The 13,949-nt window shown below is 36.3% G+C and overlaps 1 protein-coding gene across 1 annotated transcript in view; it reads left to right on the plus strand.

The window, feature by feature from the left end:
* CFAP300 (cilia and flagella associated protein 300) overlaps positions 1–13,832 on the plus strand; it is a 49,712-nt gene extending 35,880 nt beyond the window's left edge. Inside the window, exon 8 of the mRNA XM_054592220.1 lies at positions 13,771–13,832. Within this exon, the coding sequence (XP_054448195.1) occupies positions 13,771–13,832 (62 nt within the window). The remainder of the gene's footprint in view (positions 1–13,770) is intronic.
* The last annotated feature ends 117 nt before the right edge of the window (positions 13,833–13,949 follow it).

The following is a 13,949-nucleotide window of genomic DNA, read 5'->3' on the forward strand; positions in this document are numbered from 1 at the left end:
CAATAGGGGAGATGGTGGTGAGTGGTATAAATGGATGGTATGTGCTTTAACCACAATGAGACATCACCTCACGTCAGTCAGAATGGTTATCATCTATAAATGCACAAACAGCAAGTGCTGGTGAGGATGTGGAAAAAGGGGAACCCTTTTGCACTGGTGGTGGGAATGCGGATTGGTGCAGTCACTGTGAAAAGCAGTATGGAGATAACCTCAAACAATTGAAAATGGAACTGCCCTATGACTCAGCATTTCCACTTCTGGGAATATATCTGAAGGAACCCAAACATTAATTTGAAAGAACATAAGCACCCCTAAGTTCATTGCAGCGTTATTTATAATCGCCAAGATATGGAAGCAGCCCAAGTGTCCATCAGTGTATAAGTGGATAAAATAACTGTGGGACAATTACACAATGGAATACTCCTTGGCTGTAAAAAAGAAAATTTTACCCTTTGCAACAGCATGGATGGACATGGGGAACATTATACTAAGTGAGATAAGCCAGTCAGAGAAAGACAAATACCAGATGATTTCACTCATGTATAATCTAATGAACAAAGTGAACTAACAAGCAAAATAGAGACAGACTCATAGAGAGCAGGCTGATAGTTCTGCAGGGCAGGGAGGATTAGGAAAGAGGAATTGAGCAAAAAGAAAATAGAACTCATGGACAACAGAGTGGTGATTGTAGGGGTAGGGAATTGTAAGGGGGATAAATCGTAATGGATAAAATACAATAAAAAATATTTGTCTTTCTCTGTCTGACTTATTTCACTTAGCGTAATATCTCTACTTCCATCCATGTTATTGTGAATAGTAAGACCGCATTCTTTTTTATGACCAAGTAATATTACACTGTAGATGTGAGGTCTGTCCGGAAAATGTCCACCCATTGTTAATATAGTGAGAGTGGTTTGTGCGACATCGATGTAACCTGGCAGCCAAGGAGAGTGGACTGGAATGTGCATGTGTGAATAATGACGACTTCACTGTACTAGATAGACAGTGAGGGCAGTAGATGCCATTCAATGAGTATGTGTACTGTGTGGCCATCATATTCAAAATGACTGAGCAAGTAGAGCAATGAATCTGCAACAAATTAACAAATTTTGCATCATGCTTGAACATTCCTCCAAGGAAACTATTCGGGTAAATCAGAAGGCCGCTGCTATGGGCAGCTGGTGATTGGCAGCATTATCATGAAAACACATCTGCTCATGCATCACATCTCATGCAGAGAACTAAAATCACCTTTGAAAGAGAAGAAATTTCAGACCGTTGATGAGATTAAGGAAAATACAATGGGGCAGCTGATAGAGTTTGAGAGAACTGTGTGAGGTCCCAGGGTGCCTACTTGGAAGGAGACTGAGGCATCACTGTACTATGTACAACGTGTTTTGTATCTTGTATCTTCTTAAATAAATGTCTCTTTTTCATAGCACATGGCTGTATACTTTCTGGACAGACCTCATATGTACCACAGCTCTTTAACCACTCATCTATTAATGGGCACTTGGGTTGCTTCCATGTCTTGGTTATTGTAAATAACACTGACATGGTGAACAAAGTGAACAAAGTGGTGCATTTCTCTTTTTGGATTAGTGTTTTAGGTTTCTTAGGATGTATACCCAGGAGAAGAATTGCTGGGTTATAAGGCAATCTACTTTTCATTTTTTGAGGAACCTCCACACTGTTTTTCATGTAGATGCACCAATTTTTATTCCCAGAAACAGTACGAGTGAGTTTTCTTTTCTCCACATGCTCACTAGCATGTCCAGCATGTTGTTTGTTGATTTGTTGACAGGTGTGAGGTGATATCTCATTGTGGTTTTAATATGTATATCTCTGATAATTATGACATTGAGCATCTTTTCATATGTCCATTGGCCATCTGTTTGTCCTCTTTGGAGTCATACCTATTCAGGTCCTCCGCCTATTTCTTCATTGGATTGTTTGTTTTTTCAGTGTTGAGTTGTGTAAGTTCTTTATATAAATTTTCGGTATTAACCCCTTATCAGATATATCATTGGCGAGTATGTTCTCTCATTCAATAGATTATCTTTTCATTTTGTTGCTGGTTTCCTTTGCTGTGCAAAAGCTTTTAGTTTGATGTAGTCCCATTTGTTTATTTTTCCTTTTGTCTCTCTGTCCTGAGGAGATATATGAGAAAAAATATTACTAAGAGAAATGTTCGAGATTATACTTTCTATGTTTTCTTCTAGGAGTTTTATGGTTTTAATTCTTATTTTTTAAAATTTAACCCATTTTGAGTTTATTCCTGTATGTGGTGAGAGAGGGTGGTCTAGTTTCATTTTCTGGCATGTATTTGTCCAGTTTTTGAACACCATTTTATTGATTAGACTATCTTTATCACATTGTATGTACTTGCCTCTTTTGTCAAATATTAACTGACCAGAATGCCGTGGGATTATTTCTGAGCTTTCTATTCTGTTCCATTAATCTCTGTCTGTTTTTATGTCAGTACTATCTTGTTTTGATTACTACAGTCTGGTAATATAGTTTGATATCAGGTAGTGTGATACCTCCAACTATGTTCTCCTTTCTCAAGATTGCTATGGCTATTCAGGGTCTTTTGTGCTTCCTTATAAATGTTTGGAACATTTGTTCTAGTTCTGTAAAAGACGCCATTGGTATTTTCATGGGAATTGCATTGAATCTATAGATTGCTTTGGGTAGTGCAGACACTTTAATGATGTTAATTCTTCCTACCCACAAGCACAGTGTATGCTCCCATTTATTTGTATCTTCTTCAACTTGTTTCTTCCATGTCTTATAATTTTCTGAGTTGAGGTTAAATTGATTTCTAGGTATTTTTTTAATGCAATTGTAAATGGGATTGTTTTTCTTGATTTCTCTTTCTGATAGTTTGTTATTGGTGTATAAAAATGCAAACAATTTCTGAATATTTCCTTTGTCTCCTGCTACTTTACTGAATTCATTTATGATATCTAGTAGTTTGTTAAATATTTGGAATTTTCTATATATAATATGTCATCTGCAAATAATGGCAGTCTTATTTCTTCCTTTCCAATTTGGGTGCCTTTTATTTCTTCTTGTCTGTGTGCTGTGACTAGGACTTCCAATATCATGTTGAACAAAAGTGGTGAAAGTGGACTTCCCTATCTTGTTCCTCATCATAAGGAAAATGCTTTTAGTTTCTCCCCATTGAGTATGATGTTAGCTGTGGGTTTGTTATATGTGGCCTTTATTATTTTGAAATGTGTTCCCTCTACTACTCCCACTTTGCTGAGAGCTTTTATTATGAGTACTGGGAGTTCAGGCCAAGATGGAGGTGTAGGTAGATATGCTTCACCTCCTCGCACAACCAAAAGAAGGGAAAAAAAAATGTTTTAAATAAGACACAACCAGAACTGCCAGAGACTTGAACTGTATGGAAGTCCAACAACCAAGGAGTTAAAGAAGTAACATTCATCCAGATTGGCAGGAGGGGCAGAGACAGGCAGCCGGGGTGGAGAGGAAGTGGCACGACAATAGCTGGCAGACCCAGCAGGCAATGCGGAGGCTGGTGGACCAGGTGGTCCCACATCGCCTGCGGATTAACTGGGAGGAACAGCTGGGGAGCAAGACAGACAGCACAACCCAGAGTTCCAGCGTGGGCAAAATAAAGCCTCAGAACCTCTGGCTGTAAAAATTTGTGGGGGTTGTGGCAGTAGGACAAACTGACAGTGACCAAAGGAGGAAGGCGGATAACAGGGGAAAGAAGGGGAAAGGACAAGCAAAGGAACACGAATAGAGGACTCATGGACACGGACAGTGGGGGCGGCATTGACTGTGGGAGTCGGGGGGGGGGGGGTGCAATGTGGAGCAGGACAGAGCCATGGGGGAAAAGGTGAGAGAACTGTAACTGAACAACAATTTAAAAATCACTATAAAAAAGGGATTTAGGATAAAGACTGGAGAACTTGGGACACTTAAGTCTCATGAGCAAAAAAATAAATATAGAGGCAGAAGAACACAAGGTAGTTTTGGGGGACATGAGTATATCTGACTAGCTAAAACTAAGGAGTCCTGTTTAGGAGTTCTGGGTAATAACAGAGAGAAGACAGATTAATGGGGAACTGGTCACTGAGGGCTGTGGGCACAAAGCTAAGAAATTTAAATCTTTTAAGCAGATGACATATAGCAGTCATTAAAGACTTTTGAGCAGGGTAGTAGTATCATGAAAGTGATATTCTGGAAAGATTAGTCTGACAGTGATGAACTGGGGTGAAGGAAGTCAAAAGTCCAAAGATCAAACAGAAGATTATAGTAGTTGTCAAAGCACAGAATTAACTAGTCTAAATTAATAGAAATGGAAACCTTTTTGGGAATCATGAAGTATGTGACAAGGAATGCAGATTAGAAAAAAATGAAATATGGGCCCCAAAAAGGTTAGTGACTGGGTGAATTATGAAGTGCTGGGTATCTGAGGTACTGAGAACTAGGAAGTGGGAACTGTGGTAGGAAGATGTGGTCAGAGAGGGGAAATCCCCCATCCTGCCTTTCATTACTGTCCCAACCCACGCTCAACCAACTTTGGTCCTTACAACTTAGAGAACTTAGGTCTGAAGTTCCTAAAAATTGGCTGGAGGCTTCTTAGGAACTCTTAACCCTGAGGGCTTCTTAATCAACCAATTAATCAACAAGTATTTGTTAAGAACTAATATCATTCATTCTTCCACAAATATTTATTGATTACCTACTATGTGCTGGGTACTTTCTAGGCACTGCAAATACAGAAATGAACAAAACAGACAAACATTTCTATATTTGGGAGTGTATCTTAGTGCTCATAAACAGTGTCAAGTACAATGAGAGAGAGAAATACCCAATTACTCTCAAGAAACTTGTTTTGTTGGAGACATGACATGCTCACATTTTAAAGTATTTTTCAATCTAGTAAGTGTGAAATAGTACTTATTATTTTAACTGCTCTGAATTTTTATGTAAAGTAGAACATTATTTTGTATATTTCCGTAGATATGTACTGATTTTATCGGGCAATTTCAGTGTCGGGAACCACTGCTCTACTCTCTACCTTTTTTTTCCTAGTGTAAAAAAAAGGGAGGATAGATTAAAAAAAACAAACAAAGGAAAGAATAAAAGACAGGGAATTATGCTGTGTCTTACAGTAAAAGCTGCATTAATTAGCACTAAAAGCTGCATTTAGTGCCACATTTAGTAGTGTCCAACTGGCAAACTTCTAGCAGCTGGTATACCTGATATCCTCTAATGTAAGTCTTCAATCTCCTGACTTGGCACACACATTAAAGTTTATTTGAATAGGCAGGCTAAACTGGATTTAAATAAGGTTGTAACTTACCATTCCTGTTTATCTTATCCTTTTCCTCTTTGTTTTTTTCTCTCTTTCTTATAGTAAAGAGAAAAAATGTCACTGGGCTTTAATAAACACTAAAAATCTGTATATTATTTTATCTTTTTCATTTCTAGAAAGGTTTGAGAAACAGTAAAATGGAAACCAAATATGACAATATAAATGAACTTTCATTCAACCAAATTTTTGACCAACTATCATCCTTTATTCTCTTAACATATTGTAGAATAAAACTCTTATTTCTAAAATACTTCATACATATTAAATAAGGGTAAATATACCATTGAAGTTCTGAGGGAACCTGGAGTGATCACAGTCAAGGACAATCCATAATGAAAGGTTTCCTTGAGAAGGGAAATGAAGTACACCTTAAAAGAAATGATCATCCTGGATTGGCTTAGGGAAGGAACAATTTCTAGGCAGAGATAATGCTCCTTGCTATAGTGTAGAGGTAGAAAATACACGTGGTATTACAAACTTCCTTGAATAGAGCAGCAGATGTGCTTAGAAAAGAGATTATTCAACTAATGTCTTCCATGTCTAATCAATGGAGACTGTCTGGACACCATCTCTATCTATTGATAATAACCTTTCACATAGTTTAATCTAATTATTGTCTTCCCTCGGTCTTTTCTTCTAAACACTCTCACTTCCTTAACTGTTATTCAATGTCTTGTTTCTCAGTTCTTTAAATATCTTATTGCAGTATCTAAGTCCTCTCCAAGTACCTGATGTTCTTCTCCAGTTATCAGTGTCACAATATATGTTATATCCTGTCTAAAAGGTCATGTACACACAATTGATGAAAATTTGTGATCATTATTTACCTAATTTCTATGTGTAAAAGTATATAATTTAACATTCATTAGAGGTATATTTTGTTTTAGGAAGTCAAAACTTGAACTCTTAAAACATGCTTATGAATTTGTTGTGCTGAATTAGAATAATAGCATTTTAGAAGTAAAAGCCCAAGGAGACCAATTAGCCCAGCTCTCTCCTTTTCTACAAGGACTTGAGGTCTTGAGAGGGTATTTTGCTCTGTCCAATATGGTCGTCACTAGTCATATATGAAATAGAAAATTCTATTCCTTAGTCACACTAGCCATATTTCAAGTGCTCACTAGCTACACATGTTGCTAATAGCTCTGTATTAGCACATATACAGAACATTCCCCTAATCGTAGAAAGTTCTATTGGGCAGCACTAGGTTAAACGACTTGCCTTAAGCTATAAAGCTCTTCAGTTACAGAACAAGAACTTCCAGTTCCTGGTCCAGAGATCCCACCATACCTTTTTAAAAAGGAAAAATATGATAGATTACTTATCCTATCCATAACATTTAAGTTTTTGTACAAAGCATTGTGCTTGGTATGGATTCTGACCCCAAAAAGATTTTAAGAAAATTACTTTAGGTTGGTTGCTACATATATGAAATTTCCTGAATTTTTGAGTTTGACAGCAATGGTGAAAATAGCACTGTAGGGAAATGGGGGTAGAATCAGAGAAGATTGATGGGAGTAGAAAGGACCGGATGGAGCCTGGGAGACCGGCCAGGAATTGAGGTGTGAGCTGAAAAGTGTCTCATGCTTCTGGGGAGGTCAGAGGGATTGGAGACATTTTAGTAAACACACACACACACACATGCACACACACACGCACACACACGCACATACAGACATACATGAAATAGCTGGGGGCCAGAAGGGAGACATGACTTAAACAACTGCCACAATCTCTATAGGCAGCAACCCACTTAAAGTAATTTGGTAACATTCACATCTTTAATGTGACATGTGGCACACATGCAAAAAAAAGTTTTTAAAACCATTAAATTAAAAACTAAATTTCTTTTGAGGCTATCCCAAACTCTTTAAAGTGCCTTTTTATTATCTAACTTATTTCATCTTTAATTTAATGGTTTTAAAAACATTTTTTGTGTCACATGTCATGTTGTAGATATGCATATGTCAAAACAAGAGTCACAGAGTGTTAAAACTATAAACAAATTGGAATCACTGCTTAAGAGATCTTTTAAAATAGGATTAATTGCTCGCTTTCAGGCAAGATTCAAGACATCAAGACTTTTTGAGATCCTTTACAACATGAATGTGGCCAAATAAATATTTTCAATTATCAAAAACATGTTATATACTAGATAGATATTTATGGAATAAATAATGAAATTAAAGAGACAGTTATCTATAAAATGGTGAAGGTATTTACCTTGATGCATAATGTTGACAAAACAATATATTTAATATTTATAGAATTAAAACAAAATGTGGAATATAATATAGTGTTCTCAAACAAAAGCTTGCATCAGAATCACCTACAGGGACTTGTTAAGATCCAGATTGCTGTGTCTACCTCCAGAGTTTTTGATTCAGTAAGTCTGGGTTATAGCCTGGAAACTAACATTTCTAACAAGTTTTCTCTAACGCTGATACTGGTTGGGGGACCATACCTTGAGAATAATTAGTAGGTAGTATAATATGTTTAGAGGATACCTTTACATCTTTGTGCAATTTAGTAAAGCATAGTTAATGATGGGATGTAGTAACCTTTACTTTCAAGCCTCAATATAGAAAGCACACGCCTGAATTTGACAATCTGTACTGCTCACTGCACTGGAGAGGCTCTTTGGGGCCTCCCTTAAATGCTGCACTCAGTCCTGCTCTAAGCCTGAAGGGCTTCATACATTCTTCACATCCAGCTCTCAGGGCAAACTAAATTCTCCCCATATGGATAACTTTAGCTAGATTTAAAAGAAAAAGAAATCTGACTTAAAATGATTTTTTTACTGCAGTATATACAACTTTAAAAAAAAGAAGCTTATTAACCAAAATGCATGTATTGTGGTATAATATTATATATGATATATAAAATATAATATTATATATTATACCACAACAGATGCATATACTATATTATTATATTAAATTATACATAATTATATATGTTTTAATATTATTAAACAGATATTATTATACTGTATTATACATAATTATATGTTTTAATATTATTAAACAGATATTAATATATTATATATAATATTGTTATATTTTATATATATATTTTATATATATATATTTTATATATATATATTTATTTATATATATATAAAATTTGAAAGGAGTGGGTCTGTCTGTAATAGGCCTGACAGGTCCTCTAACATACCAAAAGAACAGGATGGAGCAAGTTACCTGTGCCCCTAACCCTTTCTGGAAGATTGTCATACTCTGGTGTATTGCTCATCAGTTTAAGCAACTAGCTCAGTCAGATAGTAACCTGAGTAGAGTCGTTCATAAATATTTTTTTCTGCTGTCAGGGATAAATGTCCACTCTTCAACCAGTGTCAGAGACACCAATTTAAATGAGTAAAATGTTGGCATCATTTTTTAACAAAGAAGCATTGTCATAGATTGTGGCTTATCTCTCTTCCAACTCCTGCTCCCCAGGCCAACTGATACTGTGTAATTAAAAAGGGGTAAATGTGATCTTGGTGTTTTAAATGATTGTTTACATGTAGGTGTTTGTTTCTAGTGCCTTAAAATTGACTATTCTCTAAAACTGGTAAAAATAAAGCCCTGGTTGTGTAGCTTAGTTGGTTAGAACATCATCCCAATACACCAAGGATGCAGGTTTAGTCCCTAGTCAGGGTGTATACAAGAATCAACCAATAAATGCATGAATAAATGGAACAACAAATTGATGTTTCTCTATCTTTCCCTTTCTCTCTCTAAAATAAATAAATAAAAATATTAAAAATAATTTAAAACAAAATAAGTAAAAATAGATGACACTTTAAGACTTTGTATTTTTTATTTAGACTTATCATAGCTATAGCCTAGGGAAAAAACCCAGTCTAACACCACTTATTGTCATATACAGCAAAGTAATGGATTCTGAATAAATGGAATACTCCAGGAGTTGCAGATTCTACCCTTTAGTCAAGTATATAGCTTTGCGGAGACCCTATCTTCAAACATCTATGTGTATGCTAATTTTCTTTTTCAATTCTAATAATTATTCAATTAGAATAATGATTTGTACCAGTTTTTGAATATTTTTAAAAAGTGGGTAGTTTACAGATATAAATTAGAGGTAGGGCTATGAGATTTGAGATTCCCTTCTACCTATAACTAAAACAGTTTTTAAACCTATAACTGAGAAACAGTTTTTAAACCTATAACTGAGAAACAGTTTTTAAACCTATAACTGAAAAACAGTTTTTAAACCTATAACTGAAAAACAGTTTTTAAAACCAACAAGGCTCCTGACCATTACCATATTTGTTTATTGTTCATAGTTATTTCTAGCTATTTCCGAGGGATCTTCTTCAAGCCAGCGTCTAGTTCATAATAACTGATTAGTGTCTAATGTGGAATATGCATAAGAATTGCCAAAGGCTGTGGTAATAAACATTTTATATTTGAGAATTCAGAACATGAATTAGAATGAAAATAATTTCAGGTCTATGTTAATTCACAAATATACACAAAATATCTTCTAAACGTTAAAGTGAAGAACTTTGAAATAATATCTGTGAGTTGAATAGTCAGATTCTATCAGGTCAAGGAGAACTTTTCTTTAGCAATCTGTCCTTAATTTCTTATCATATAATTATACCAAGTCAATCTCTGGCTTTCTTAGTCCACATAATAAAATAAAAACTCATTCATACTTCTTATTTTATTTAATCCTCATTATTATCCTGTGAAATAGATGTTGTTATACCAATTACTGCCAATTCCTGGCACATAATTAGCACTTTACAAGTACTTATACAACTGTTTCATCTTAGTGTTACCCACTCAATTCCAGACATATAGTTAGCAGAGTAAGAAGATCCAGAAACAGAAGGGAATAAGCAGACGCTTTGAGGCTATTGAAGCCAAGAGTGAATAAAAATCATTATGAAGAGAGACAAGGATTTCTCCAGTTTTAGCAGCAAGGGAAGTTGAATCCCAGTAGTGGATCACTATGATGGCTGAACTTCCAGAGACTGATCGATTCTGGGGGATTAGGAGATCACCGCCCGTATAGTTAGAATTATAGTGAATCCTGAGCACGACACAGAGCTCCACGAAGCCCAGCAACACGTGCTAGGACTGCTTCCCCCTTTCCCTCTGCCAATTATTGAGTTAGACCCTCTTTTACTGAGATAACCTATGTCCCTTGCAGTATGAAAAACCCTAAAAAGTATATTGTCCAGTAATTTTTTTCTAAACTCCTTTGGAATGAAAAACTGTCTCTTCACACTTCCAGTCTGACTCTCCAGAGATCAATGCAGCTTTGTCCTTAATGTTTAACATTAAGACTACATAACCCTAAACCAGCATTTATTGGTCAAGAAAAATAAATAAAATACTCCTTAAATGACAAGGTTCCTACACTCTCTTTTATTACATGCATAAATTTGTCAATAACCCTTTTGAACTGTCTCAAATTAAACATAGTATTCTTGATGGGCAGTTTAAGCTCTGGAATCAGAAATGCAGATTCAAATTCAATTCAGTTCTATCACATAGTAATGTACAACTTTGGGCAAGTTATTTAACTTCTCTGTGCCTCAGTTTCTTCATCTATAAGAGGTTGTTTTTAATTTTAAAGAATTGTTATAAGGATTAAATAAGATACTCCATTTAGAGCACTTAGCACAATGTCTGGCAGTGTTAACTGTTACTTTTACTCCATCAAGAACATTTGAAAATTCAAGAAAATTCATTAGTATGTATTAAATGTTGTAAATTCTTAGAGATATATGATAAAAGTCTGTCTGGCCTGTGAAAACTGAATTTTCAAAATTGGAATAATGACAGCAAGTTAGTTGTAGATACTCAAACCCATATCTCTACTCTGGGTCTCTGGGATACCTCCTTAGCTTTCTCCCCTCCTTCTTTTCTGTATTTACTGAGTACCTATTTGTAACTGTTGCTGGTATGGGGATAAAGAGATGGGAGACGTTGCAGAAACACTGGGAATGGCGTTGGGAACACAGACATATAGACAATTACAAAAAACTGTGGTAAATGCCATGATGGAAGTGGTGAGTAGATTCTGTGAGAGACCCAAGGAGAAGCCTCTCACCTAGTGTGAGGGGTGGGGACTAGTGAAAAGGGGAGAGTCAAAGAGGGCATTTTGTTAGAAGTAGATACATGGCTTGAAGGTTGAGTACTAAGGGAAACCAGGTGAAAAGGGAGTTCCAAACAGCAAGGATAACATCTTCAGAGGGCAAAGGATGAGAGGAAAAATGGCTTATTCAAGGAACCACAAGTGGTTCAGTGAGCCTGGAAAGCATAACCATTATAGGTGAGTTGCAAGAGATCAGTTGAGGAGAAAAGCAAAGACTAGAATGGCTAAGGTCCTTACATTTCATGTTAAGGTGTTTGAATCTGTCTTGAATGATTTCACACCATGATTAGACTTGCATGTTGGAAAGATTTTTCTCACATCAGAATAGAAGTCTGATGGAGCCACGTAAAACTAGAAGCAGGGACATGATTTTGGAAGCTCTGTAAAAAACAAATGATGGGAAGTGAAGTAGAAGTGGACATGGAGCTGGGCAGCAGACTTTCAGAGATCTGAAAGAACATTAACACAAATTGTTAACTGGCTGGATGTAAGCGATGGTAAAGGGAAGTGATTAAGAGGATACTGTTTTATAGCTTGAATAAGGGAGTGGATCGTGATGCCATTAACTGAGATGGTGAATCAGAAGGAGGATGTGGCTTGGGAGGGTGTGTGTGGTTGGAGGTGGAAGAGGGTAGAGGTAAAGAGTTCAGTTTTGGATGTGTTGAGTCAGAGGGTAAATGAACAAAAGGTGAGGAAGTAAAGAACAAGCATGTGGACTGCTCTTTCCAAAAATGTACATGTGTAGGGAAAGACTTGTATGAATGGTTCTGTAGGTTCAGAGAAAAACTTTTAGGGCTTTTGTGCATGGTGGCCTCCATTCTCTGAGCAGTTGGAGGCCATGTGATTTCCTGAAAGGTGGGTAGATGATGAATAACCTTGATGAGGAGAGTGGTTAAGTTTAGAACAGCCATATCATGAGTGAGAAGCTGATTGCAAACACAGGGAAACATGGTTAGAGACTATAAAGACAGAAGGTCGCCAATTAGTCACCTGAAAGATTCCCTACAGCTTTCCCCAGGAATCTGGGTGTCAGCCAGGCTTTTCAGAGACTGAGAGAGAGCTGGATACTCCTTCTTTTCAAATCCCTGGTGCACTCAAGCACGCTGGAATGTCAAGAGAGGGTTACAAAATCAAAGTAGGTTTCAAATGTTTACACTTAACAAATTAATGCTTTTAACACACAATGACTACAAGGCAATATAATTGTGCTATTCACCAGAGAATTACAGAATTTACCTAAAATATTAATTCATAATGCATTACAGAATGTCATTTGGTAATGGGACAAAGTTTAAAGTTCTACAATGAATGTTTTTTTGTAATCGTATTGGTATATCTCTGGGATGATAGTATAATATAACCTCAGTTCGACAAAAGGTCAAAGGCTTTTGACTGAAGCTTTTAATAAATGTAGGACTCAGGACTCCATAAGCCTTAGATGTTGGAATGGAAATGACAGATGACTCGATTAATATAGTCAAAAAGATTCAGCTCATTGAAATACATGGGGCAATGGAATTGAGAGCATAGATAATTGAGAGGTTGAAACAATGATTTCTAAACTGAATTGGGAAAGAACAGAAAACAGGAGGGAGTGCTAGGTTGGTGGGAAAGAGAGAGGTTAATATTAAATGAGGTGTAAGTAATGAAACTAGAGAACCAAATGGCTATTAAGAGAATACCATAACATAGTTTGATTTCACAGCCGAAATATTTCTGGATGATGATGGGGTGTGGACACAGGAGTAGATGGCTAACGTGAAGTGGAGATGAGCGTTCACTGTAGTTGAGAAAAGCTAGCATTTTGAGATAGTGACCTATGTGGACATTGAACATGACCCAGGATAATGGTGGATCTTTGTATGAAGAAGGCGACTCCCCATTCCAAGTTGTCTTAAATTGATAATTTCTCTAAAAGTGGGGCTGGAGCAGAAGAGAGGGGACAAAGGATTGAATACATGTTATCATTATCCCATACTAACCTGTGACTGAAATTTTATAGATGAGGAATAGTAAATTGCAAAATCTTGGTTGATCTACGGAGATGCTTACAGAACATAAAATCACTCCAAACAGTCTTTCAATCCACTTATCAAAGCAATTTTGTTCTCATTTTAATGGCAGGTGAAACAATATTGAACAAAGCAACCTCTGCTGTACCCTAAGCCCTTTAATTATAGTGTTCATAGTAGTAAATGCTCTATTTAAGGGACAGGGATTGTAAAACTTCTATTATGATCCCAGGTTTTTAATCTCTTTGGGTCTTAATTTTTTTTCAGTTGAAGTTTTTAATGTGTATTTTCTGTCCAAAGGCTTTGTGTGGCTTGCTTATTGGACATGAGACAAAGGGAATGCCAACAGGATCCTGAGGGGGATTGCTGCAGAGGAGAGACCATGTCAATGCATGTGAAGTAATCTGTGAACATGGACAATGACAGCTGACATTTATACAGAACTC

This window comes from Pteronotus mesoamericanus, unplaced genomic scaffold (assembly GCF_021234165.1).
Source record: "Pteronotus mesoamericanus isolate MK-2021 breed Mesoamerican mustached bat unplaced genomic scaffold, CSHL_Meso_final scaffold_36, whole genome shotgun sequence".
In the NCBI taxonomy this organism is placed as follows: Eukaryota; Metazoa; Chordata; class Mammalia; order Chiroptera; family Mormoopidae; genus Pteronotus; species Pteronotus mesoamericanus.